This window comes from Mytilus californianus, unplaced genomic scaffold (genome assembly GCF_021869535.1).
Source record: "Mytilus californianus isolate M0D057914Y unplaced genomic scaffold, xbMytCali1.0.p SCAF_3, whole genome shotgun sequence".
Classification (NCBI taxonomy): Eukaryota; Metazoa; Mollusca; class Bivalvia; order Mytilida; family Mytilidae; genus Mytilus; species Mytilus californianus.
Genome location: NW_026262679.1, coordinates 45248667 through 45275106, shown reverse-complemented (window position 1 = coordinate 45275106; position 26440 = coordinate 45248667). Strand labels below are relative to the sequence as shown.

The following is a 26440-nucleotide window of genomic DNA, read 5'->3' as shown; positions in this document are numbered from 1 at the left end:
ATTTGTTCAGATGCTCCTATACTTGGCTTCCCAAACGTTTATCTTCTTGACCGTTTATGACAAAGTTGTACATAGAAGTGATATTCTAATCAAGTATCAGACATGAATTTCTAATTGGCAATGAAACAAGCTTAAAACATTTCAGATCATTGTAGATAAAGAAAGGCAACAGTAGTATACCGCTGTTCGAAACTCATAAATCGATAGAGATAAAAACAAATCCAGGTTACAAACTAAAACTGAGGGAAACGCATCAAATATAAGAGGAGAACAACGACACAACAAAAACACAACATTAAAATGTAACACACAGAAACGAACTATAATATAACAATGGCCATTTTCCTGACTTGGTACAGGACATTTTAAGAAAAAAATGGTGGGTTGAACCTGGTTTTGTGGCATGTCAAACCTCCCGCTTTTATGGCAAAGTTAAATATAACATCAAAAGGTTGTTTCCTGGTAAACGGGGCAAAATTCAAAGGGTAACACATGTTTCAGCTTCATTCGAACATGTAATAATATAAACATAAAAATGAGTTATGTTACATAATGTCTAACTGCCTCACTTTATTTTCATGTGAAGCATCTTACCGATAACAAGTCATAAGCAAAATAATATACGTTAGATATCAACTACTTGTCAAAATATGCGAAACTGATTGCATGTGTATTTATACAATACCTGGGCTGTTGTAACAGCTGGAATTGTGACATCTCTTATTGTCTCAGCATCACTGATGTGTGTTGCCCATCTAGACTGAAAAAAGAAAATGAGTATAAATACAAACAATAAAAAAACTAACAATATGAAACGTATAATATAGAATTTCAATTTCTTCTACATTGACGTCTGTGTGTTTATCGCTATTTGATGGAAGAAATTAATCGACGTAATGGTTATAACATTATTCTTTTGACTTTTTTCTAATTTAAAACTAGAACTCGGTGAACGCACAAATAGAGTGTCTATATTTGTGTCTATTGTATTTTGTGTTAGTTGTTTTTATGCTTCGTACTAATCTATTGAGTAAAGCCATTTGCAATTGATTTTTACAGCTTCTTCTTATATTGTGATGTTACACCACTGTCCCAGTTAAGTGAGAGGGTTATATTACAAACTTGTTTAACCCCGCCACATTCTGTATGTGCCTGTCGTTGGTTCATGTCTGTCATATATACTTTTCGTGAATTGTAATGTTATAAATTAGGCCGTTAGTTTTCTTGTTTGAATTGTATCACATTTTTCATGTCGGTGCCTTTTAAAGCTGGCTATACGGTATGAAATACTTAACTGTTTAAAGCCGTACGGTGACCTATAATTGCTTATATCTTCGTTATTTGAATTCTGGTGGATAGTTGCCTCAATGACAATCATTCCACATAAGCATCTTCTTTTTTTATATATAACGGACTGTTGCATGTTTAATGTCTAACCATAAGACATTGTCAAATCTATAAACCATCGTACAAGTTAAATTTGTAACCCTAATATGAAAAAGAAGATGTGGTATAATTGCCAATGAGACAACTCTTCACAAGAGACCAAATGACACAGAAATTAACAACTATAGGTCACCTTACGGCATGACATAATATGATAGATTGAAATGCAAACGTAATTATAAGGTCAAAATAATAAACAGTTATGTAAATTTTGTATGTTCTCTCGTTGTGTGAAAATAAAGATCTCATTGTGAATGCGAAGAGGTATCACTCGTAATTACATTTACGATTATTTAATCACTATGAATGATAAAGTTAGAGGAAACATTTGTGCTAGATATTTAATTATATATTAACTATGCATAATCTTACATCACTTGTCCCTGTGCATTGGTTTTTAATTGATGTCATGGAAGATATCAAGGTATTAATATCAAACGTAACGAGAGTCTGGGAAAGCTGCAAAAGGATACATGTTCTTACTAGAAACGAAAACAAGAGTTATGATATATTTTATTATTAACTGTTTTAAAAAGTAATAACTAATTAATGTAAATTCATAAATATCATTTTTTTTTAAATGTAACGCTGAACTAGAAAATTTGTTGATTCGTTAATCATCCCTGTTTAAGAATTTTACATTGCTGCAAATACCTTTATTTTAAACTTCATTTTGCATCGATATTACACTTGTACTTCATTAATTTAACATGATTGGTCATAGATACTGCTTCTGCCAGATATTGGCTATAATTAAAATATACTGCCATCATAATTGAGCTCATCCGCCTGAAATGTCTAATTATAACTGAATATAATTCAGCTTTGTAATTTAGGCTTAAAAAGCCTAATACTGATGAGGCTGATACAATCCAAAGATGAAGAGCGTTCAATTTAATGATGGGTCGTAGATAGAATGGCTTACACAGCTTAGTAAGAGAAGGGTGTTTTATTCAACAACAGACAAAGTGAACCTTTGTTTACAGGATGCTTAATTTAATACCTTTTAAAACATAGTAGTACAATTATAAAGATAAGGTATCAATACCCTTTGACATGCAAGTTTTTCTCTATTGAATCTAAGAGTAATTTATTAGATGTAAGAAAATTAAACCTACTGATGTATTGATGGCAGCAAAATCAATTCCGTCGATGCCAGAGTTTGAAAAGTCATTCAAACTTGACTCCATAGATGGTGTTAACACTTTAAAACTGCTAATGTCCACTGAGCTACTGATACCATTTATTTCTGAATCAATGCTAGTGAGATACTGAAATTAAAACAAGATATGAAATCCACTGCTTATAAATTTTGAATTGGAATAATTATTCATCCATGCAATACAATATTAACATCACATATTATAAATAAATAGTATCATTATAAAATAATATTGTGTTTAACCATTTCTGACTAATTCACGTATATCACACATAAATCATAATTTCTCTATTTTTTTTAACTGTGAATGAAAGAAACACTTTAATTTATAATGTCATGCGTTCTAAAGCTGTAGCTTCTGATTTTCAGTTATAAACATGTTTTAATCATTCTACAAAGGTAGATTGTTGTTCGGTTATTGTGGTGTCGTAAGTTGTGGGTATATACAAACTTTATTCGTCGATGTGGTTATTGTCCTAGCTGTCGTAAGAAGAGTTTTAGGTATATACAATCTTTTTGTTTTGTTCTTAATGTAGCTGTTTATGTGAATCTCCATGAACTGATAAGTTAGCACCAGAGTTAAATGGATCCATCACTCCTCTGCCATCTGTTATCAGTAGAATTAACATTTTTGTGGAGTATAACATGTAAAGCAATAAATTCAATCGAAATAAAAAGGAAAATCGGGCTTTGTGACATTAACTTCCTAAAGTAATATTTATGGACCCCGAGATCTGTAGCTAGTAAGTGCCATCCAACCTTTCATAGTTCAATTACTACTGTTCCCCGATTACAAAACAATCTGACATAATTGTAAAGCTCATTTTCATAATGTGCTGCCTTTTAAAATGAAAACAACATGATTGTTTTTTGGCGTCCAAAGCGCTTTTTGAATTTCATACCCAAATATTTGAAAGCCAACGATGTACTAGTTGTTTTGTAATACTAATATTAGTTATAGTCATGGTATCACTAAGGGCTGCTCGATCGTTCGTTGAAATGCGTGTATGGTGAATTAACTAAATTCAATATCATATACTTTTGTATTACCGTAGAATAGTTCAGATAATTGTCTATAGGAATAATTTGGTCGAGGCTCAGAATTGTGAATGGTGCCTTGTTCATTCGACATCCTCTGTAATTATATTATATATAAAGATTAAAGATTTTACATTATCTAATAATTAACTTGATAAAAATATTATTACCTTTGATATTTGATTTGATATTTTTTAACATATAAATATACACAAAATAGAGGCAACAGTCCTTTACAAATGTCCAAAACTCGTAAATCCATTACCAATAATATATCATATCAACCAAGATACATAAAATAAAATTAAAAAAAAACAGTTGCGTCGAGAGTCGTAAAGCCTCCTGCTTTGAATTGATTAACCATACTCAATCAATAATAATAATAAATAATAATATAGATAATAAGGACATAATCCATAAATTTTTAGATTAATGTTAATGCCTTTCTGTGTGTAGCTGTTAAGAGGGAAAAGATATCAGGGGGGTATTCAAAAGTCATGAGTCGAATGAAGGGAGACAACACATTGGTCAAAAAGACAACGACGACAGGCAAACAGCAGTCACAAAACATTATTCAGAAAAATAAAGCTTCAGCAAGACGAACACCACAAAAAAAACAGGATGAATATAAGTGCTCCGCATGAGTCACCGGATTATAAAAACATACATTTTTAAAGCCGGGGATGATTTCAGGTGCTCCGGATTAGTAAGTGGTTTATAAAAACATACGATACCTAAAAAAAAACGGGGATGAACTAAGGTGCCACGGAAGGGTCAGTGGTTCATAAAAACATACGCTATCAATGTCAGTGCGCACAACACGTGTTTCTATAATAATCTTTGTAAGGAATTGAATTGTGTGACCATTTTTATTTGTTTACTTATGTTACACTCGACTTATCTATTTTTGTTATGTATAATATGTCAATATGAATACATAGAAAATTGTTACGTAATATAGCAAGATGTTTTCAAATATTTAACGTTCGTATTGCATGAAAAAGAAAGACTTTTATAAACATCAACAAAAAGTATTTTTGAGGTATTTTTTTCGGTTATTGCTTTTTTTAATGTTATTACTCTATAATTACTGATGTATACTCATCCAGAATTATATCCATTGATTGACTTAACAATAACACTTACAAGATCAGACTGTATACGCTGATGTTGACACTTGGGTCACCTAGTATCATCTGTCCAAGATGGAAACTTGGAATGGCATTTTGGTCTATGAACTAGAAACAATTAACCAATAAGATTTGACGTGAACAAATTTGAAGTTACACGAATACACAAATTGAAAGTTGTTTCATATGAAAAACAAAACCAAAATGCTACCAATTACTCGATGAATAAATTAACGTTAATAAAGATCAGATGATCTTTAATATATTTTAGAGCTCTAATTAACGAATAAGAATAGATAAGTTTGCATTGAACAGAAAATGTTTCTGCAAGAAATAATCTTTTAAATATATTGAAATTGATATAAATATTTAGGTATCATGAAAACAGGAAAATTTTCACTGCACGTGTAGCAGGCAACAATCTATCAATAAAATCAAGAATTTTAAATGTATTTATGTTAAATAGCAGAACATGTGCCTGTCACAAATAAAAAAAAACGAATTTTCTGCGGTGAAACTCCTTTTCTGATTTAACTACGTGGGTTACAATAAAAATCAAAAGTTTGGAAAGCAATATATAAAGTCATACACTTATATTTGTGAATTCCCTTTCGAGTCGATATTACCTTTAACTATGAGATCTAAAGAGGTCACATTGTCCACTTGGGTTAATAGGCGCTACTGATAATCATTTTGCCAAGATTGTTTTGAATTGGCCAGGTTATATCACAAAAAAAATATAAATGTGTTAAATTTCATTGTTCAAAATATGTATCTACATCCATGTCATTTAGACTCTAGTGATAGTTGTCTTATTTGCAATTATACCACATCTCCTTATTTTTGTATTGTTTGCAGGGTTTGTTGCTCGTGCTGTGTGGATGCAGTTGAATCTATCGAGGTTCTTGTAGGGTATGTCCTTAAAGTTTACAGTTAAAGTGTTTTGCTTGTGAGAGATATGGCTACCTTGACTTGTAATTTTTAAATTTCATTACATCTGCGTCATTTGGTCGATAATTGTCTCGTTTGCAATCATACCACTTTCCTTAAGTTATATGTTGGAATCAAGAATGCTTATTTGTTTTCGATCAGAACACCATGAAGATTCATTCAGACTGGACCTCTTTACACATTTTTCCAGCAATGCTTGGTAAACATTGTAGAATATTCAACACGAAGTATGACAAGGTAATGAGTTTGCGAACGACGAATGCCAAGTGATGTAAAAACTCATACTGCCACGTGTGTGTAACTGAGCAAAAACTATGGGTTTACAGTTCATTGTCTTTGAACATTATACTCGATAATTAAATATGCATACATCACTAAATACGGTGAGATCAATAAATGATTGACAGATCTTTTCCAAATTTCCACCAATCATAAAGGTTACAGTTGTTAGCAGCATCAATAGTGCACCAATCAGAAACATTATGGCTACAGCACTACAATATAAACATAGCATTGTTAGTAAAAGTCATTGAATTTTAAAGGAGAGTTATCTACCAAAAGCGAAATAATTCCAAAATCGTTGGCTTTTACCTATAAACACAAAAATGTCATTGGTTTCATCACTTTTCGTGCATTAAAACAATTATTCCCCTTCCAAATTTATCGACTTTGCATTGTTTGAATAAATTCTATTATTTTCAAACTATTTTAAATTGGAAAATATATGTAATCCAAACACGTTTTATGTTTCAATGATAAGAAGTGAATTGATTGAAGAGTTATAAGGGCAAAATGAATAAAAATGAAATAAAGCTTCAAGTCAAAGAGACAGCAAATCAACAACACAAAAAATATATTGGACGACAAAATATAAGATATAACTGTATCAAAGTTCAGATTAAGAGCCATTTTTTTCTGCACAACCGGTATTTTTTTAACAAACATAAAAGGCACAACTGAATACCGTATCTAATAATGCTCAAAGTTCCTTCATTAATGCATGCTCAAAGTCCTTAAACCGCGGATAAAAAAAAATCATTTCGTGCTTCAAGTTTTATATTGCATGGAGAACAGTGCCATAATGTGCGAGTTAATCATAAAAAATATGGTTATAACTCATAAATAAAACAAATTCTTCAAGTAAATATCGCTGTATAAGAAATCTTTCAAGTTACGCTGTGTGACAAGTCATTATCAAACAACATTGGGGAACAGGATCTAGACAAACAATGATTATATAAAATTGATCTTATATATATATTACAGCATCATAAGGCATCCTCCACAACTTGAACAACATGGCCTCTCTGATGGTTTGGCTTCAGTGTCCCCACAACAACAACCACACATTATTCCACCAATCATTAACAACGGTATAAAAGAGAATAATCCCATCAACCCATAACCAAAATATTGTCTAAAAAGTACAGAGACCAATTATCATTATAAAGCATTGGCAAACAAATTAAACAAAATATATTCTCTAAAAAATGTTTACGATTAGTTTAACCAATATTCTTTTTTTTTAAATGCACAAATGAGAAACAGGGATTCGAAAACAAGAAAAACTTGAGGACTCGCTTAACTCAATGTTTCGTAAGCTCTTATAAATATATTTTATATTTTCCGTCAATGAAAGAGCATTGTATATGTGAAGGCTATGTTTAATATTTGTATGTATAAGCAGAACTGCATAAAACATTTTTTCAATTATTTTATTTTCGTTTAGCATTTGAAATCGTGTGTTTGTTTTAAAAATGATAAAATCACCTTGTTTTCAAATTGTAAGGTTATGAGTGTAATCATATTTTCTTATCCACTGGTGGAGAGATACAATCAATCGGGGAAGGAAAATATTTTCATAAACTAGATGATGTCATCGTTATTGCGATTGTGATACTATATGAAAAATAACTTTAGATGAAACGTTATGAAATATTATTGTAACGGGTATATTATATGTCGGTTCGGCTTATGCAGAATAGCACTCACATATGCAAGTATAAACAGTTTAAATATCGTAATGGAATGATTCTGGTTTCACATGGCGGGTGATACATGCATTGCAGGAGAAGCTTCCACTCTTATGAGTTTTCATTTGTTTTTATTTTTCAAATGGTTTTACTAGTTAGAACATCTGAAAAATTGTTTGTTTTCGATTGAGTTGAAAAATGTTATGTTCCATTAGGATTTAACAACTTTTATATTATGACTCTGGCACTAGCAATACAAATGTGTATCTATCTAGCCTGTAAACGTCTCTTCAGTTACATTTTTTATTTCTGTATTTCAAGTAAATGATATAGACTCTCTTAGTAACTAACCTGTAAACGTCGTAATCTATGGCGGACTGGAAAAATTTGCCAATCTCCGTTTTCAGTGAATATGTATCTATGGCCTTTTAAATAAGACATAAAGAAACAGAATTATAAAAATATAAGCAATCAGCCATATTATTTTTAAAACAGTTGAAGTCTTCTTCGACACTGTATGTTCTTAAGTTGTGTCTTTTATTCTTCTTTTTTTGTTCTATATCGACCGGGTGGTAGTATGAACTGTATTCATTTATCAGTTGGTGTTGCTTATGTATTACCTCTAGAAGTCCATTACTTATAATTATGCAAAAATGATGATTAGTGTAAAATCATAATATTTATATGAATACCTAGATTTCCCAATTAGGTATACTTAATATTTTTATCTAATGAAGCTTCGTTTATTTTTATTTTCAGATTGATTTTGACGTACAGTCATTTTAATGTACCATTAAAATCAATTTATATCCAAAGTTGATTATATAACATAATGTAACGTGTGTCATACGCTTATCCCAGGGTTATCCTTATCCCCCATGGATTATTCGGGGGTAACAGAATCATTGGGCACATTATTTTTGATTTCTTGAGTTATATTTTTATTTCAGTGATATTCAATATAGAGATCAATAATTTTGTTTTTATTCTAATCACATTTAAACTGACATTGAACTCAACCATATAGTTTCCAGAATCTGATATTAGAACTGTTTCTTTAAGCAACGTTGACCTTGGATAGATTTTGCTATTTTGATGTCCTTTTCAGTCATTTAGCTATTCACCTGTTTTGGTTATTATACATCCTTGGTTTTCAAATATTCAGCTTTGAGTTTTCCTTATGAAGGTAAATCCAGAAAAGCGCTTCGGACGCATAAAATTTGTAAACTGTTATTTTATTTCTTAATACTGTAGATACATTACTTTATAACATAGAAATTTCTGAGATAAGAGCATTTCGAAAGAGTTTATTCTCGGCTAAGAATAATTCCGATATAAGTATATATGACAAACGTGTAAAGATAAAATAGCAATCTAAATGCTAAAATATAGATCTCTGATTTCGTTTTGATATATATGACTTCGACGAGCATGCGAGTTGCGATAGGTATAAACAATAAGATTGGATTACAAAGCAGGTAACTTTAACTTTATTCTTTTGAACATTTTATCTACCTACTTACACCATTAACTTGAGTCACAAAATCGTCAACCATTGTGTTCAGTGTTGATTTAAAACTATCCAGTGAACTTTGAATTGCTGAAAAAACACAATTTTATAGTTTTCTATCAAAACATTTTATTTTATATCAGGAACTTGTGTATGATACTAGCAACAAAACAAAACTCATAAAGAAAGTGACTTTGCTTCGTTGAACATTAATAACGTTCAAAACTCCGGTCAAAGTTGGTAAAACTATTGAATGTAGCAAACAAATGGAAGTATGTTAGCGAAATTTAATATCACACATGAACATCTAGAATATGTACTGTGAGTTATTGCTCACTTTTAATTATAACTTGTATTTAATTAGTTAAACTTGGCGAAAATTTAATTTAACTACGTCATTTGGTCTCTGGTTGAGAGTGGTCTCATTGGCAATCATACCACGTCTTCTTATTTTTATATTTGAATGACATTACAAGTTATCGACATAGAGGAAGCAGAACTTAGAAATGTGTTATCTCAATCTAGTTATTCAAACTTTGTCATGTTCTTTGTAAAACCTTTTTTTTTTAGTTGTTAAAGGATACTCACATGATCTAGCTGACGAAGTAGAGGAATCAATAGTTGTTTCCATGTTGTCCAACTGCGACTGTGCCTTGAAATAGAAAAAGAGCTATAATTCTAGACTAGTGTTTGTCTTGCAGATGCACATATACAATGTAAAGTTAGCGTGGTTTATATATCAGACGCTCGTTTCGTCTACAAAAGTGCATGGACGCTGATTACTGCCTTGTGCTATTCTTCGGGACGGAACGTCCACCAATAAATTTACCAGGCTGATAATTTAGTTCGTCAGACGCGCGATTCGTCAACACAATAATGTGTTAAACTTACGGATTGAGCTATTCCAGTGAGGTTTTGAGCGACCACGCCGTCTATTGATGATTGTACACTGGTTAAATCTGGCAGCTGAAAAAAAAACAAAATTTTATGGATACATCAATGAAAAATTATAGAACACATTAAACGTGCGCTCAAATCCTTTTAGAATTCTAAACAAATCCATGTCTATTTGATTAAGAGAAACTAGTCGAAGTAAAGTACTGGTATAACTTCAAAAATATCCAAGATACGGACCGCTTTTTTCAGTTATATTTATAAAAGATATGTCATGGTGGTACGCATTAATACTTTATAAAAGTATCACTATCTACGATGTAAGTATCACAGCTCGACACATTTGTAGTGTATACCTAACCCAGCTATATCCTCTTACAGCAAATGTTCGGTAGTATCAATGTAGGACTTACAGCGTTACAGTTTGCAAATACTCATCTAACAATATTATCAAATTAACTGATTCCTATTAAAGTATGGAAGTGCGTTACTATTACTAATAGTGTTAGTACTGTCGTATACATGATTTTACCGACGAGGCTAAAGCGCATAGTTATCCTATATTACATATGAAAGACTTTAGGCAAGAATAACAGATTACCCCCAGTTTCTGGTGGGATTCGTGTTGTTCAAGGTGTTGTTTTCTATGTTGTGTATTGTATATTGTTGTTTTTCTTTCGTTCTTTGCTTGTTTTTTTAACCTGGCATTGTCAGTTCTTTTTCGACTAATGAGTTTGACTATCCCTTTGGTATCTTTCTCCTCTTTTTTACAGTGTTAATATAATCTTTAGTTTATCATTAATACATGACCTATAATAAAGTGTGTTTCTAAAGATTGTAAGAAACACTGTTGTTGATTGGTTAGTTGTTATTTGACATACTGTGGCAAATAGTTCAAACAAATTCAGAATGAGATCAAATTAACAATGAAATCTAATTTGTAGGTTCTGAAAATTGGGTCACCAAGGATAAAGTATGTATGCTGTAATTTATATAAGTTGAAGTAATTTACTAAACGTGTCAGATAATGGCATGAAAAATAGAGGGCTTAAATCAGCTTATAATACTCTATTTACAGTTTTGTATATATATACATAACTTACGGTACTGAAATCCGCTGATACTGCCAGTGCTGTTTCATCAAAGCCATCACAAGCTGTTGTTGGTGTACAGTCTGATGAACAACTAGATTTTGTAGTACCGATATCTGATGACAGAGTATTGAGATCTGACGACAGTGTATTGGCAGCTGACTGTAAAGCTGTAATGTCGGTAACAGATTGGTCCAGCGCTGTTTTTATTGCTTGTAATGCTAAAATAGTTTAAAATGATCTTCTTAAACAATATGTTTTTTATTAGGACATTACGTAATTGTTTTCGCGTTGATCCAAAATTTTGTAAAATATTCGCAGCATTTGCAAGTACATACTGCATCCTCCTTATGAAAACTTCTCAAAATCTATGATCAATCGTTCTTAATGAATGATCAATGCAACCTGAGGTTAAAATTGTCATGCGCTATCGAGTGGTGATGATGATGATGCTGATGATGAATGGTTTTTATCGTCCAGTTGCAAATATTACATGCAAATCAGGATGAGAACATGTTAAAGTGATATATATTTGAAATCTTCTTTAAACTAGACACGCATAGTCGAGTTTTTGTTCCTTACTAGTTCACAAGTTAAAATATGCGGTCACCCCACCTGAACCTTACTCTGACTCCGAGTCGACCAATCTTTGCTCTTATTTTCAAATGCCGCGTCCAAAGCAGAGAAGCAGCTTATGCAAATGTCCATGTCTTTGGTTTGACCTTGCCAGGAGTCGAACCCATGACCTCCAGAGCACTCAAGGCAAGCACGCTACCATGAGACCATCGAGGTGGTAGAGGTTGATCGTGCGATTTAACTAGATGAAATAGTACAAATGTAAGAACATTTTTGTAAGTAACCAAAGAAATTAAAGAAAAGTTAATGTATGCCTATAAGTCCAGGAGTCATAGAAGATGGTTGAGTAAACTTTAATTATGAAGCCAAAATGGGTTACATATTTGTTTTTCGTTCATTATTTTGTACATAAATTAGATTGGAAGTTTTCTCGTTTGAATTGTTTTACATTTGTCATTTCTGGACCTTTTATAGCTGTCTATGCGGTATGGGCTTTGCTCATTGCTGAAGGCCGTACGATGACCTATAGTTGTTAATTTCTGTGTCATTTGGTCTATTTTGGAGAGTTGTCTCATTTGCAATCATACCACATCTTCTTTTTATATATACAATAATTTATAAGCATAGATCAAGTGGCAGCACACCAAAATAAATGCTAGAAACATAGTAGAATGCAAAACAGTATCAGTGTCCCCAGAAATGAGATTCACAATAAGCTATGTGTAATAGGTTTATTAACTTCTTCATCTTGAAACCTTCGCACAAAGGATCATGAAAATTTACTTTTAAGACATATTTAATTTAATCATTCTTAGATTTTGTTAACTTTTGCTTAGGCAACTCACATGTATCCAGATCCATCACGGCCGTTATGACTGGGGTTATGTTTAAATTTGCTTGAACTGCATCCGACATTACTTTACCAATACCTGCAAAAACAAAATGTATCATGTTACTTATCTGCACGTAATGTACTTGACAGTTTAAACTCTTCTTTATATATGCGAGTAGTAATGACCTATAATCACATTTCCACCCAAACTACTTACGCGTTGATTGGTGTGTTGCTCGATTACATTCGTACACGAAGTACCGGTTCATTTTAAACTTTAAGTTATTAGAAACATTTTCACTTTTAAGTTATAGATATTTCAGGTCTATGGGTATATATGTACGTACCATTGATATCTGCTGTTATGGAATCGCTTACAATATTGTACATGCCAACTGCCACATATTGGAATTGCTAAATATATAAATATAAAAAGACAATGTCATTATCTCTTGTAACATTATGTTGGAAGCGGATATTTACGGGTAAATACATAAATATATTGGAATAGACATTTGTTTTTAACAAAACACAGAATAACACCAATTTAGATAACATATATGTTTACACCAACATGTAGCAAGACAATTTGATAGAACTGTATTTCTAACAAATCATGTGTTAGTATCGTAACTTAGGTTGCTTGAGATAAAGGCAACAGTAGTATAACGCTGTTCAAAGGATATAAAGAAAACAAATCCAGGTTACAAACTAAAACCGAGGGAAACACATCAACTATAAGAGGGAAACGACAGAACAACAGAAACACTGAAGTGCAACAAAAACAAACGCCAACATACATAGAAACGGACTATTTGATAACAACTGCCATATTCCTGACTTGGAACAAGACATTTTAAGAAAAAATGGTGGGTTGACACCTGGTTTTATGGCTAGTCAAACCTCCCGCTTTTATGGCAATGTTAGAAAAAATATCGCTAAAATGACAACACTACTTGTCAGGAATACAGTCCAAACAAACGCAAGAACACTCAGCACAGAGAAACGCAAAAATAAATAATATAATAGTACATTACAACATGTAAACTGTAGAATAACAACAAACATCTTCCATTAACGACAGCACAGGACACCACAAACAGTGATGTATTTTTGTGACGTATATATAATCTTGAAAGTCATACAATTATATGAAACGAGATCCGAAAATTCACAATTATTTTCACAATACTAGTTCAAATAATTATCATTATAATTATTGAGAAGCATACTTACAAACATAATGTAATTTATTTTACTTTTCAGACATTTAAAAGAGGCTAAAGAAAATAACCAATCAGCAAACTTAATAGGTATCGGATAGCCTGGGAATGACGATGCTACACAAATAGGGGAAAATACAATCCTCAAGATATGTGCAATTATAGTGATAAAAGATATAAATTAAAAAGAAGAATTTATATCATATTGTGAGACTTGAACGCACCTTATATCTTTAGACCAAATAAAGATTATACCAGAGTGTTTGTTACTTTAAAATATGAATCAAGATAGATAAATGTAATTTTGTCATCTTTATTATATTTGAGGACAATATCATAATTACAGTGGTATCTGCATTTGAGCAAACTTTATAGAGAAGAGAGAACAACCTAATCATATCAAGGAACATTAGAATGAAAAGTGATTACCTTAACGCATTAACATCACAGAACCGAAGAAGACATTACTAACAGCGCTGTGATCACCAACTCTGATATGCAAATGAAATATCCATTATAATATAAATAGTGTTAATATATATTTACTTAAGGAATGACTGTAATATGTTTCTGTCTATTCGAAATAACATAAAAAATGTGATGCACACTGAAAAACCCGCGAAGCGTTTTATTTTAAAGTGTGCACTACATTTTTTTTAGGTTATTTCATATCAACAGAAAACATATTACAGGTATTCCGTATAATTTAATTCTAAGTTCACTATTTTAAGGAGTAAATCATGAAAAAACGTTGATGACGTCATGGTCACATGACAAAATTATGTCTAAGAGCTGATAGACAAAATAACTTTCAGCCAATCGGAAGTCATGTTACATCCAAAATTAGATCATACAAAAATAGAAGAAAACATTACCATGATAGTATTGTTAATATATGTGTTGACGTCGTCTAAGTTGTCAGCAATAGAGGTATCTGCATATTTAATGGCTACGGTAAAGTTGTCATTGGTTATGTACACACAAGCTGATGACGTCCTGAAAGTATTGAACTGTATTATGAGCAAAGAAATAATCACAACTAGAATACTAGTAATTGGTACGATCATGGGAGATACAGCAATGTTAAGAAATACTAGTATGTGTATTGATTTTGCAAATATGAAATGAAAAATAATATTGCTACATCCTATTTTGAGAAATGGCATATGTTCTCATGGCATAATAATTTGTCATGTATGGTTCAAGTACTGCTTCGTTCTATATCACTTTGTAGAATTCTTAACTCATATTGGCGATTCAAAATTTGACATCTTGAATTTGAAATTTGTACAGAAACCAATTTATTGTTGTTGAATATGGTATGTTTACATCTTGGTTTATGCGTTTGTTAAAGTTTGTTGTCAATTACGTCTACCCATATATCCTTTTACACATATTCATAAATATCACATCAAATTAATAATTTATTTGTTTCCAAAGTTTCATCTTAAAGGATTCCTTAAGAGTTTTTCTGTTCTGAAACGTTTTTCTGGATGTTTTTTTTTTTCATTTCATAAATATTATATACGGTCGGTACGAACAGTTTTATTTCATTAATTTTATTTTTACTGGATAAAGCAATGTATTAATATGATCTTCTTTACTTACGCCAAGAGAAGTGACATTATAAACAATGCTTGTGCAAACCCCATTCTCTTACAGTCTTCATTAGGGTCTTCTTCCTGAGTAAATATATAATCAAAGTACTGAAGTACTGAACATCGGATGACCGCAAGTTCTGGTGGATGGTCACAAGCATTTGTCTCAGAAAAAAAAATCACATCTCTATACCTGAAAGTTAGGTTAAGGTACATAGATATATTTTTTCTGAGACAAGTTCCTGTGTGGATGTTGAATAAATGACAGGGAATTCAACCTCACCGTAATAATTATCATATTGTAGTGATACAATCATTTGTTATCAGTATACTCTGGTTTGTTGTTATATATTATATTAATATTTGTATAATAGTTAAATATAATTTGCATCCATTTGTATATCTGTCTATTCTACTATTCTAATGATAGCGCAGTTCGTTTTTCTAACAAATTGTATTTGAGTAGGCATTCATATTTTCCCGCGTTTGTTGCAAAACGTTCATGAGAAATTCTTCCGCATGCGTTTACACAATTTTTCGTTATTCTTGATTTTTGTTATTGATATATATATTTCTCACGAAAAAATATTTTCATATCATTTATCTATGTTCTTTAAAATTATTTTCATGAATATTTATTGATAAAACTACAAGCGATAAGGAATGTTATTTTGCACTCGATAATGTCCGCGTATTTATACGATCGGTTACCAGTCAAAAACGAAAGTCACGTGAGTAGAAATCTCTGTGGCAACAATACACCGGAATGCCCTCACGGTCATCTGATGTAAAAACTACCTTTTTTTCTTTTGTTTATTGAGATATACTATAAGAATAATCTACCCCAATTTTGAAACTTGAGAATTGTGATCAAATACACTGGAAGTTCAAAACGTATTGTGATGACCCGTCCGACTATAGTAAAAGTATTAAATCGGGTGATCTTTAACATGTTGAATTTTAACATTGATATATTCTTTAGAAAACAAGATAGTCAATAAAGTCTTATAAATTTGTCCGATGCATGTTTGATTGGATAGTTTTTAAAATGCTAATCCCTTTAATAAACAGACAACTTTAATCTTAAATATTTATTAATACATAGAAATATTTAAATATACCTTTATGTTGGAATTTTTAACTATGGTAAATGTTATTTAAAAGGGCTATTGTTATTAGTAATAATGGCTATTTTTATTTTGAAACGTGACTATACATCTTCTTGCATTCTTATTATAGACAAAGGAAGTACAGAGCTAAAACAAGTTTGATTATTTTTAAAAGTGTACGCTACAACAAAGAGTATGCAATGATGTCTTAGACACACAAATTGAATGTTTAACTACAAGACGGAATATACTTATGTAAAGAACAAACCATATTTAGTCATATTGAAATGTTTTGAATTTTTTTATAAGAAAAAAATAAATTCGTGTTAAACAAAATTAAATATTAAGGGTCTAATTTAATTATTAAAAAACAGAAAGTTAAACAATGTATAGTAAATCTATGAAGGCTGTAACTGCTGTGAATATGTTCTTGAATAAGTGAGTTTGTGACGTACATCATTAATTCACTTGACATTTAATGATAAAAACAGAGTTCGAGGACCAACAACCAACTACTAAACATCCGATTAGTTTTTTTGGTATTTATATATATATTAAGTATTTATAATTTTGTAAGAGTGTAAGATATATTTTGAAACTTACGTATTTAAGATCTCCTCCACAATTTCCACAACATCGACAGCAGCAGAAACAGCAACCACATAATGGGAAAAAGATGACAAACAACAGTCCAATGACGAAACATACAGCAAACCCCGTAACTACGTCTATTAGCTTAAATTAATGAAAAAGATTTTAAAGTTGTGATTCTTTCCACAAAATGTGATTCTTTGAACGAAATTGTTCAAAAACTTGATCTTCGTCTGATATTCTAAATATCAGACTTTAAGACACTTTAATGTGGCTTTACAGTTTTTGTTTTCATCAATGTACTTGTACATCAGGATCAACTGATTTATAGTTTTTCTCTCAACGTCTAGTAGAAAATATTCCATGCAAATTCAGGACGAATTAAAAAACGATACAACTAACATATTCGTTCTTTTAAGTAGTTCAACCGGAGTAAACGAAGGTCTGTTTGGACTGTCAGTGGGAACAGTCCCCGTGCCTGTAGCGTATGCCCTTATATTCTACAGTGAAGGTTTTTTGTTTGTGAGAGAGCTGTCTACATATTTCATTATAATGTCATTTGGTCTCTGGTGGAGAGTTGTCTCATTAACAATTATACCACATCTTCTTATTTTTATATGTAGATCAAGGCAGAAAGTTTGTTTTGTAACATACCACTTACACTACAGACTCTTCAATCATTTGTTGCAAAGACTTTTGAATTTATAGAGAGCTGCGTATTTATATATATCCTGAAAATGCAAACGAACACCCATGCGACTCCTCAATCGGAGAAACTCGGTCGAATATATAGACAACTTGATATCCTAGGAGTTTTACAAAATATCAATACATATATTGCTGATCCGATATTTAATGCATCAGGTTTTTGAGTGGTGGCTTCCGATGTTTACTTCTGTCACACTATCCTGACCCTAGCTAACCATGTGTTGATCGTTTTTGCTAGGTAGTATATAAGCTGGTTCCAGATTTAGAAATTATATTTATTGGCAAATTCAAAACCCTTTAAAGAAAACCGCCAGATTCCTGTTATTCAGTTGTTGTCTTTGATTGTTGTCTGCCACAATTGTATTTCGGTAAATACTTTAGGAGTTTGAATTGTTTATATTTTGTCACGCTGGTGCCTAGATAGCTTACTATCCGGTTAGGGTTTTTCTCATTGTTGAGGGCAGTACGGTTATATATATAATTGCTAACATTCTGGTCCTTTGGTTTCTGGTGGATAGTTGCGTTATTTGTAATCATACCACATCTACATATTTATACTACAAGCATGATATTTCAGTAAGCTATTTCTATGTATTTGTATTCGACACAAATTGATCGTATACTTGGAATACTTAGAAGTATTTAAAGAAGTTTATTGATGAACTTTTAGGATATTGGAGACACAATTATGCACAAGACTCTAATATAAGAAGCAAATTATGAATTTAAACATTTGTTGAATTCATCTATCCAAAATATTTGTTTTCCTTGTCCTTATACATTCTTAAATATTCTTCACGAAGTATACCTCCTTATTGCTTGATTCATTCTGTTAACAAGTCCTTATAATAAACTAAAGAGAGTAATAATGTGTGTTTTTCTTCGTTCAAGATATTTTAGGGAAATACTTACTTCCATATAGCGAGTACTTATATCAAAATTTCCATTTAGGACATCGTTTATTATATCTACAATTTAAAATAGTGAGAATTTCAACAGTGTAAATATGCAGAAAAAATCTCATAAGTTTGAACTGTTTTATACAGTGACTTATTGAACAATGATAACTTTGATATAAGAACTTTCATGAGAATCATATGACATAAATATTCAGTTTATCATTGAAAGAAATTGTGTATAATGTCTGCTGTTCATTCGAAGTAACGAAAAGTATTTTATTTCTCGTCATTGTCTCTGTTTTAATCAATTTTTTTACACTTCTTGACTTTCACTTTTTACATCGCGATGACCGTGAGGGCATTCCGATGTATTGCTATCCCCTAGATGTCCATTACGTAACTTTCGTTTTGGGTTTGTAACCGATCTATAAACATGATAAATACGCAGACATTAAGGAGTGCAAAACTATCATTCCATATCGTTTGTTATAAATACATCTCTTCAATGAATACTGATAAAAATATTTTTGTTCAGAATATAAATTAATAATATGAAAATGTTTTGTCGTTAGATATATATGTATAAGTAAAAAATCATTGATAATATCTATGCACACGTACCGAAAAATTGTGTTAACGCATGCGGAAGAATATCTCAAGAACGTTTTGCGGCAATCCCCGCAAGGACCGGTAACTACTCATATCCGATCTTTTAAAAAATCGAATTTTTACAGAAGAGTGTCCACCATGCACTTGCACTGCACTTTTATTAGAATAGTAGAACAGAATGATGTACAAATGGATGAAAATTATATATACAAGTAACTTTTATATTAATATAATATATAAAAACAAACCAGTGTATACTGATTTGTATCACTACAATATAATAGTTATTACGGTGAGGTTGAATTTCTTGTCATTTATTCATCATCCACGCACGAACTTGTCTCAGAAAAAAATATATCTCTGTACATTAATCTCAGGTTCAGGTATAGAGATGTGATTTTTTCTGAGACAAGTGCTTTTGACCATCCACAAGAACTTGCGGTCATCCGATGTTCAGTACTTCCGTACTTTGATTTAAATAGGAGATTTCTTTGTTGGCCGTATTAGCCTATTTTCAAGATAAGTGCCATGCCATGTATCATAAGAGCTAGAGATTCGTTCATATGATTTTGAACTGCCCTTCGCTGAAAGCCTATTCAAGTTTTTTTTCTGTTGGATCTCTTTATCATTCACGTTTAAACCACATCTTCCTTTATCAAAATGAAGATTTTATTTTACTGGTTTCCAGTCTGAATCAGTTCAGTAGAAATCAGATGTGCAAAATCAGCCATGGCTGAGAATTTTCCGTCAGTGGCGTCGTTTCAGCAGAACAAATTATTTATTTATTTTAATTGGGGAGTAAGATATATATAAAACCCGGATGCTACTTTGCTACTGGATGACAGGGGTGAACTAATTATGGAAAGACAGAACCTCTTTGAAGATTTATTGTGTTCAATTTCTCAAAGGGAAGCTATCTTACAAGTGCCTGATATTACACGTCCTTGCATCTTTCTTTTAAAAACATCCAGTATAACCAAAAAGGAAAACAATAGAGACAAACTCAAATAGATAAAATCATAAAAATTTGAAAACTAATCAACAGTTGAAGATAGCTAGCTTACTTGCTGGTTAATGAATTAACGTCCAATGGCAAATAGTTCATAGAATTCTTCGGACAACACAAATTAGATAAATATTAAGTGAGTATCTCAAAGTGGTCGACTGGAATGATGGGTGCTTCTAAATGGAGACGTCTGTAGAGAAGTGGGAGAATTTTTGTAATTGTGAGGTCATCCATAAACTAAAAATGAGTTGCCAGGTTATTAAAAACGTGCAGACAGTGTCTGCTATCGGATTGAAAGCTCTCAATTCCGACTAAATGCGAACATCCTCCCGCAAAACAGACAATGCAAATATTTTTGAAATTTTGCATTTTGGCTAAAAAGTTATAAATGTTTGTTTAATGCAAAGTAGAGAACAAATTATGTCTATGTGATGTCGCACTGATACATATTAGATCATATTAGTTCATTTTGGATATATTTTTATAAAAAATTGTAAAAATTGACAAAATGTTATCACACTTGTCGTTATCAGCAATGTGTAGCTAAACTTTCTGATTTTGATAAGTGAGTGGAAAAAATTAAGGATTCTTTTTCTAGTTATCTTTTGCTTTCCATCAGGATCCCATTAAAGGCGGATCCAGGGGGATGCCCTGGGGGGCTCGGAACCCCCTTTTGTGGGAAAAATTTGGTTGATTATATAGGGAATCACTGAAGCATGACTGTAGCGGGCCCCCTCTTATGGCAGTCAGTGGGTCCCCCTTATAAAAAGTTCTGGATCCGCCACTGCCCATCTACCCCTTCAAGAGTAATAGCAATATTTTTCAAACTTGCAGAGACCAAACCTCTGTTCAAACATGGGGCATCGGATTCGACATTCTCATTCGAGGATGACGTGATTATGTATTCATACATCCCGTACAGCCAAACCCAAACCCCCACAACATTGGTCTTTCTGTAGGATGGGAGTAGATATCTCTATTTACATACACCAGTAATCCTTGCTAGTTATGGTTATAGTTTTAGGTTTAGTACTGTACATGTAAACTTTCATATTATTTCATGGCGTCTTCTCTGAATAACGATAAAATATTACGTGTTTTTAAATCAAATAGTTATAGGTTCTTTGTACAAATGTTAGTTAAAACTTACTGAATGGAAATGGTTGTGACTGAACAGTGTTCACAAATCCCCGTACAACGTCGTATAACATGGACAGTGTTCCTGGATCATAACCATTTACCGTCTTGTACGACATCCCCGACGGTGGGTCCGCCCAGGATACCGTACCGTTACCGTATGCTACATTTCCGTAAGTATCCGTTATTGTTCCAGATCCAACTGTTCTGATAGTACAAATCCAACAGAAAACTATTACAAAATTGAAAACTCGCATAACTGCGTATATCCTTCTATCATTCAATTCATATTTTCTTGATAAAAAAGGAACTTCAATAGTAAAAGAAATCCGTTAGATATACTGAATAAAAACACTTGTGTTCAAGTTAGTATATAATTTGCCTATGTAAAGTTTGTAAGAGATTATTCTCAATCGGATTACATCAGGTATCAATATTCTTAATAACATTGTATTACATTTAAAGTTTGGGTCAACACTAATGACCTATTATTTAATGTAAGCTCATAAGTAAGTGTTGTCTCCATACTGACCAACATAAACTTTCCCTATTGCGGTACTTTCAATTTTACTAGAACTATAGTGAGAACAGAGCTTGGGGAGTACATTTGTAAACAGAGGTGCAAATAGAAGTTCAGAATTTACTGTACTTAGACTTCTTTTAAATTCTGAAATTAATCCATTATTATTTGAATCTTTTTTATTTTTTTAAAGTTCGAACCAATTAGGTTCCGTATAAGGTCATATGCTAAAACTATTTAGAAAGAGACATATTATTACCCAATCTTGAGGGCTACAACGGTCAAAATTACATATGTCAGTACACACAAACACAATTTATTTTAAAATTTCTACAATAATAAATATGAACATGTTAAACTTGAAAAAAAAACTAGATACTTTTGTTGTAATTACCTTTTTAAACTTCGGGGGTCTTAAAATATTCTTTTAAAATAGACACCAAATCGTTGTAAAATTTTGACTCTTTTGTCGTCGGAAGTGTCACCACGACTTCGGTTATTCCGATACTTTCAATACAACTCACAATCAAATATTTATATACGATACGTTTTTTTTTTAATCAAACCATAGTTATGACATGATATTAATATGAATAAGTTCAAGATTTCACAATCCATGGATGAGGGTCTGGATGGGGTTTACAGCATAGAGAATGATGGGGGAAAAAGTACAGAATAAAGAGGGGAAAAAAAGAGAACTGAGACTATTAAAATAATACGATTATGTCTCAGATAGAGAATAAATAGACAAAAAATTAAAAATAGAGAAAAATGGTCTAAAAGTTAAAGAATGAAGAAATGATGTTCCCGCCCTCCAGGCCCTTATGGATTATTTCAAGTCTCATCTAAATCTTAACTGTTATTGATAATTAATGACATATTCAAAACGAAGCGGATTTAAAGTTATCATATCGAATACAACAAAATAATAACGAAATCGATAAAATGTTAATCAAGTTAAAATGTGAATTAAATACAACATTTCTGTTTCAATATTATATGTTAAATTTATCGCTATATCACTTATAATAAATTGTATCTTTTCAAAATTTTGAGGCAAATTTTAGAAATGGAAAATTACTCAAATTGTAAAACTTTTTAAAAAGTAGTACATGTACTAAAAGTTATTAGCGATCACAATTTATTGATAGAAAAAAGTCGGCTTTTAAAATTTAAAAAGTCGGCTTTAAAAACTCCTAGAGAAAAACGACCATCATGTCATGCAACGGAGGGTGAAACTCTTTTCAAAGTGAAAGTTGACTTTTTTCAAAGTATTTAAAAATATACTATGCAGATCTAAATACATGATAATCCTCATCGAAGATTTTGGAAAAGTCGTAAATGTTAAATCGTTGTGGCTAAGATTTTTCGCCATTGTAGTCCTTAGCCTATGACCTTGATAAAGTTAAATAGTCAAGGTCACCGTAACTTTCCTCCCTTAGAGAAATCCCTATCGATCACGAATATTCCAGAAATATCGCAAGTGATTATTGCTTGGAATCTATGAGAAGGTAACCAAGGGTTGACCTAAACGATCAACGTCATCTCTGTCAAACTGGAAGTACCTTTTTTCTTCAGAACAGAACCTAGCAACTTTATAATTTGGGATTCAGTAAGGTATATATATATATATATACCATCAATTGGTACAATTTTCAAACAAAACAGGTATATGATGTTTTCAAAGTTCACTTCTGGTTGACATAGATACTATTAATCTTTATTTACCAAATGTAACTCATCCTCAATGTCATCCTTACAAAAACTACAGAGTCTGTTAAATCTTGAAATTGTATAGTAACGTCCACATTCTATAGCTAAATTATGACTCTTTTAAGTGTTATTTTCGTAATACATACTTAACAATAATTTTTTTGGGGGGGGATTCAGAAAAGAAAAACCTATCACACAATACAACTGTTTACCAAAGAAAAAAGGGCACTGCAGGTTTCAAAATTTCCCTTCAAGTTTACAAACGTACCCAACACCCATATTTTTGTTTTTGTTTCGTAGTGAATAAGCAAACACGTGGAACAGTTTTCAACTAAACTGGACACTATCTGTCCACAAAAGTACCTGGTAACCAACAAATATTTTAATCATGAAGGTATATGCTTTTTAATAAAGGGTATTTCTTATATGTGATGAAGATCTTCTTAGAAACTAGATGGGTTGGAACGACACGAATGGCCCCGTCTCAAAAAGTTGAAAAATCTGCAATTTCAACAACACATGTGGACACAAACATGTATGGATAGTATCCAGCTCTCAAGACCAATACTAGTTTAAGTTGATGAAAAATTTCCTTGATCAATGAGTAGTTAAATTTCAAACTATCAGCAAACAGGAAGTGGATGTACTGCAGATCTAACAAGATGTGTTGAAACGACATGAAAATCAGCATAGCGGAACGAAACATACTCATCAAGGTAGACTCACATATAAAAAATCAGCGCAAAATCTGACGGCGTATAGAAAAAAAGTCCTTATAACAGTGATTTTCAACAATTTTCAAAGTCCAAAACCTGTAATTTCGGCAAAAATCAGCAGAGCGGAACGAAACTAAAACTCGATCTGTAACACATCATGGTTAACTCACATACCAAAAATCCGCTCAATATCTGAAGGCGTTTCGAAAAAAAACCCCGTATAACTGTGATTTTCAACAATTTATCAAAGTCCAGAGCCCGTAATTTCGGCAAAAATTAGCCGAGCGGAACGAAACTTAAACTTGATCTGTAACTCATTATGGTTAACTCACATACCAAAAAATCAGCCTAATATCTGAAGGCGTATAGAAAAAAAAATCCGTATAACTGTGATTTTCAACAATTTATCAAAGTCCAAAGCCCGTAATTTCGGCAAAAATTAGCCGAGCAGAACGAAACTTAAACTTGATCTGTAACTCATCAAGGTTAACTCACATGCAAAAATTCAGCCCAATATATGAAGGCGTTTAGAAAAAAAAATCCGTATAACTGTGATTTTTAACAATTTATCAAAGTCCAAAGCCCGTAATTTCGGCAAAATTAGCAGAGCGGAACGAAACTTAAACTTGATCTGTAACTCATTATCGTTAACTCACATACCAAAAATTCAGCCCAATATATGAAGGCGTTTAGAAAAAAAGTCCGTATAACTGCGATTTTCAACAATTTATCAAAGTCCAAAGCCCGTAATTTCGGCATAATTAGCAGAGCGGAACGAAACTTAAACTTGATCTGTAACTCATTATGTTTAACTCACATACCAAAAATCAGCCCAATATCTGAAGGCGTTTAGAAAAAAATCGTGTATAATGGTTTGTTGCGGAATGACGGAATGACGGAATGACGGACAAGGGTAAAACTTGATGGCCCCGACAACTTTGTTGCTGGGCCATAAAAACTAGTTTCCTAAAACCAATTTAAAAGCTTAGAGTGACGATGTTTGAGGGCCAATTTATCCTGAATTTATTTCACACAAGGTTCATTTTCTTGAATTGGTCTTTAAACGTTTTTGATTCGGGCGTCACTGATGAGTCTTAAGTAGACGAAACGCGCGTATGAGGTACACAATAATAAGCCTGGTATCTTTGAAGAGTGTTTTCTTTAATTCCTTCAATCTTTATATAAATCCACGTCATCATAGATTTATATATGTACTTTAAGGTTTTAATCACATTTTGGCGGATTTACGAACATGTCACCAAATTATGCATGCCTAAAGATGGCTCGAAATTAAGACATCCTTAATCAAACCAAAGTTTAATTGGAAGTTAAACATGAAGATATAATCTTTCGATCAGTTTAATTGATGTTTGGAACTGGCATGCCAATTACTGCTTGTAGTCCTTTATTAAATAATGTTGATCATTGTCATTTTGCTTAGTTTCACTGTGTGTTTGTTTATTCCACATTTGATAGAGGTATAGTGGAAGGGTTGAGATCTAACAAAACATGTTCAACCACGCCGCATTTTTGCGCCTGTTCCAAGTCAGGAACCTCTAGCCTATGTTAGTCTTGTTTGATTTTTTAAAGTTTGGTTCATTTGCATGTTTCGGAATTTTGTGTGGCGTCCATTTCGCTGAACAAGTATACGCTATTGTTTAGGGGCCAGCTAAACCCCGCTTCCGGGTGTGGTATTTTTTCGTTGAGTTAAAGATCCATTAGTGGCATTGGGCTCTTTTCTGCTCTTTAGTCGGGTTGTAGTCTCTTTGACACATTCCCCGTTTCCATTCTCTATTCTAAATATAGATATATATAGTCTTTCAATAATGTATGCAGGCGTTTGATGTTTTGTGGTATTTTTTTCAGGCCCTTTTAGGTCACAAATGTATACTTTTCCATAGGTATTTTTAATCTTTGGCTGCTGCAACATTTTGGTTTTAATAACCTCTCACGTAGATTAATTCAGAAATATTCATCGAACGCACAAAATATACGTACTTCCATTATA

General features: G+C 32.0%; 1 protein-coding gene across 2 annotated transcripts in view; it reads right to left on the bottom strand.

Annotated features, from left to right (window-relative positions):
* Window positions 1-21780, bottom strand: part of LOC127734668 (prominin-1-A-like) — a 29916-nt gene extending 8136 nt beyond the window's left edge. Inside the window, exons 1-19 of one of the 2 annotated variants that reach the window (XM_052244662.1) lie at window positions 21497-21780; window positions 18745-18800; window positions 17137-17268; window positions 15435-15508; window positions 14702-14822; window positions 12951-13017; window positions 12617-12700; window positions 11208-11416; window positions 10102-10176; window positions 9799-9862; window positions 9224-9300; window positions 8052-8125; window positions 6992-7144; window positions 6098-6221; window positions 4793-4884; window positions 3659-3743; window positions 2565-2717; window positions 1819-1905; window positions 686-760 (exon numbers count right to left, since the gene is read on the bottom strand). In XM_052244662.1, coding sequence (XP_052100622.1) covers window positions 686-760; window positions 1819-1905; window positions 2565-2717; window positions 3659-3743; window positions 4793-4884; window positions 6098-6221; window positions 6992-7144; window positions 8052-8125; window positions 9224-9300; window positions 9799-9862; window positions 10102-10176; window positions 11208-11416; window positions 12617-12700; window positions 12951-13017; window positions 14702-14822; window positions 15435-15508; window positions 17137-17268; window positions 18745-18800; window positions 21497-21740 — 2046 coding nt within the window. In that variant the 5' untranslated portion in view covers window positions 21741-21780. The remainder of the gene's footprint in view (window positions 1-685; window positions 761-1818; window positions 1906-2564; window positions 2718-3658; window positions 3744-4792; window positions 4885-6097; window positions 6222-6991; window positions 7145-8051; window positions 8126-9223; window positions 9301-9798; window positions 9863-10101; window positions 10177-11207; window positions 11417-12616; window positions 12701-12950; window positions 13018-14701; window positions 14823-15434; window positions 15509-17136; window positions 17269-18744; window positions 18801-21496) is intronic. The other variant, XM_052244663.1, reaches the window with a different exon arrangement.
* Window positions 21781-26440: the final 4660 nt, after the last annotated feature.